The sequence below is a fragment of the Nicotiana tomentosiformis genome, chromosome 4, assembly GCF_000390325.3.
Source record: "Nicotiana tomentosiformis chromosome 4, ASM39032v3, whole genome shotgun sequence".
NCBI classification, from domain to species: Eukaryota; Viridiplantae; Streptophyta; class Magnoliopsida; order Solanales; family Solanaceae; genus Nicotiana; species Nicotiana tomentosiformis.
This window is the reverse complement of record NC_090815.1, coordinates 63,990,561-63,993,003: the sequence shown is the minus strand read 5'-3', so window position 1 is coordinate 63,993,003 and position 2,443 is coordinate 63,990,561. Positions and strand designations below refer to the sequence as shown.

The window sequence follows — 2,443 nt, the reverse complement described above, 5'->3', positions numbered from 1 at the left end:
GGTATGACATGTCTACGACCTTATCGGCCCCTATGTATCTATATAAACCTTCTTTTTTGAATTAGTTATGCTAGTTAAGTTCTAATATTGTTATTTATATATATATATATATATGTGGCCTGTAATGGCCCGTGATAAGTTTGATAATAAACAAGGATAAGGTACTTGGCGCTCAATTGCATAGAGAGGTGAATAAGGTGACGATCAAGAATAAGTACCCGCTCCCGAGGATCAAAGATTTATTTTATCCGTTTCAGGGTACTAAGTGTTTCTCGAAGATAGACTTGAGGTCCGGGTACCATCAGGTAAGGGTTAAGGAGAAAGATATTCCGGACACAGCATTCAGGACCAGATACTGGAACTTTGAGATTCGTGTTATGTCATTCGGTTTGACTAATGCCCCAGCAATATTCATGGATTTGATGAACCGTGTGTTCAGACCCTTTCTAGATCTGTTCGTGATTGTATTCATTGATGATATATTGGTGTATTTTCGTTCAGAGACTGAGCATGCACATCATTTGCATATTGTGCTTAAAGTTCTTCAAAAAGGGAAGTTGTATGCAAAATTCTCTAAATGTGAATTCTGGTTGAATTTTGTAGCTTTCCTTGGGCATATTATTTCAGGTGAAGGTATCCGGGTTGATACACAAAAGATTGAGGCAATAAAAACTTGGCCTAGACATACAATACCGATGAAGGTTCGTAGCTTCCTCAGCTTGGTAGGTTATTATAGGAGATTCGTGGAGTGATTTTCTTCCCTTTCAGCACCATTGACAAAGTTGACTCAGAAGGGAGTTAAGTTTCAATGGACTGATGCTTGCGAACGGAGTTTCCAGGTATTGAAGGATAGATTAACTTCAGCACCGGTTCTAACTCTCCCAGAGGGGACCGATGGTTATGCTATCTATTGTGACGCTTTTCGCATTGGATTAGGTTGTGTAGTGATGTAACATAGTAAGGTTATAGCTTATGCTTCTGGACAGCTAAGAAAGCACAAGAAGAGTTACCCGACCCACGATTTAGAGTTAGCTGCGGTGATTGATGCACTAATGATGTGGAGGCACTATTTGTATGGCATTCATGTTGATATCTATATGGATCATAAGAGCCTTCAGTATATCTTCAAGCAAAGAGAATTGAATTTATGTCAAAGTAGATAGTTGGAGCTACTAAAAGACTATGACATTGATATTTTATACCATCCGGGGAATGCGAATGTAGTAGCCTACGCCCTCAGCCGTAGATCTATGGGTAGCATGTCATATTTACAACCAGAGAAGAGTGGGATAGCCCACGACATTCATCAGCTAGCTAGTCTTGGAGTTCGATTACTGGACTCAGGTGATGCCGGAGTTGCTATTCAGGACACAGCAACATCTTCTGTTGTAACTAAAGTGAAGGAACGCCAGTACGAGGATCCTGTGTTAGCTCATTACAGGGATGCAACCCCTCATAAGGATAAGACACCATTTGAGATTACAAGAGATGGAGTCCTTAGATATCGAGGACAATTATGTGTCCCTAAGGTTGCAAGGCTGCGCCGACAGGTTATGGGAGAGACTCACTATTCTTATTATACTGTCCATCCATGAGCAATAAAGATGTATCATGATATCATGGAAATATATTAGTGGGACAGAATGGAAAAGGATATAGCGGAGTTTGTTGCTCAGTGCCCTAACTGTCAACAGGTTAAGATTGAGCATCAAAAACCGCGTGGATTATTGCAGGCCATAGAGATTCCAACTTGGAAGTGGGAAGTAATTAATATGGATTTCATCGTAGGCTTACCTCGTACCCAGCGTAAGTTCGATTATATATGGGTAATTGTTGATAGACTTACCAAAACGACCCATTTTCTGCCAGTTAGGACTACATATTCCGCAGAGGATTATGCAAGGCTTTACATTAAGGAGTTAGTACGACTTCAAGGTGTCCCTATATCTATTATCTCAGATAGAGGTGCTCGGTTTATAGCCAATTTCTGGAGGTCCTTCCAAAAAGGATTGGGAACTCAGGTAAGTCTTAGTACATCATTTCATCCCCAGATAGACGGACAGGCTGAGCTTACTATTCATACAATGGAGGATATGTTACGGGCTTGTGTGATAGACTTCAAGGGTAGCTGGGATGATCATCTGCCACTTATTGAGTTCGCATATAATAATAACTATCATTCCAGTATTCACATGGCTCCATACGAAGCTCTTTATGGACGGAAGTGTAGGTCGCCTATAGGATGGTTCAATGTTGGGGAAACTAAATTAGTAGGACCAGAGTTGGTACAAGGCAATCGAGAAAATTAAGCTTATACAGGAAAGGCTATTAGTAGCTCAAAACTTTCAGAAGTCTTATGCGGATAATCGACGATGAGACTTAGAGTTTCATGTTGACGACTGGGTATTCCTAAAGGTATCACCGATGAAAGGTATTATGAGGT

At 40.6% G+C, this 2,443-nt stretch overlaps 1 protein-coding gene across 1 annotated transcript; it reads left to right on the top strand.

Moving 5' to 3' along the window:
* Positions 1 to 1,250: 1,250 nt before the first annotated feature.
* On the top strand, positions 1,251 to 1,595 carry LOC138909816 (uncharacterized). Its single transcript, XM_070201033.1, has one exon. It carries the CDS (start codon positions 1,251 to 1,253, stop codon positions 1,593 to 1,595), a length of 345 nt encoding a protein of 114 aa, XP_070057134.1.
* The last annotated feature ends 848 nt before the right edge of the window (positions 1,596 to 2,443 follow it).

What these genes read in the sequence shown, in the direction of transcription:
- LOC138909816 (XM_070201033.1), top strand. Translation starts at nt 1,251, where the DNA reads ATGGGTAGCATGTCATATTTACAACCAGAGAAGAGTGGGATAGCCCAC.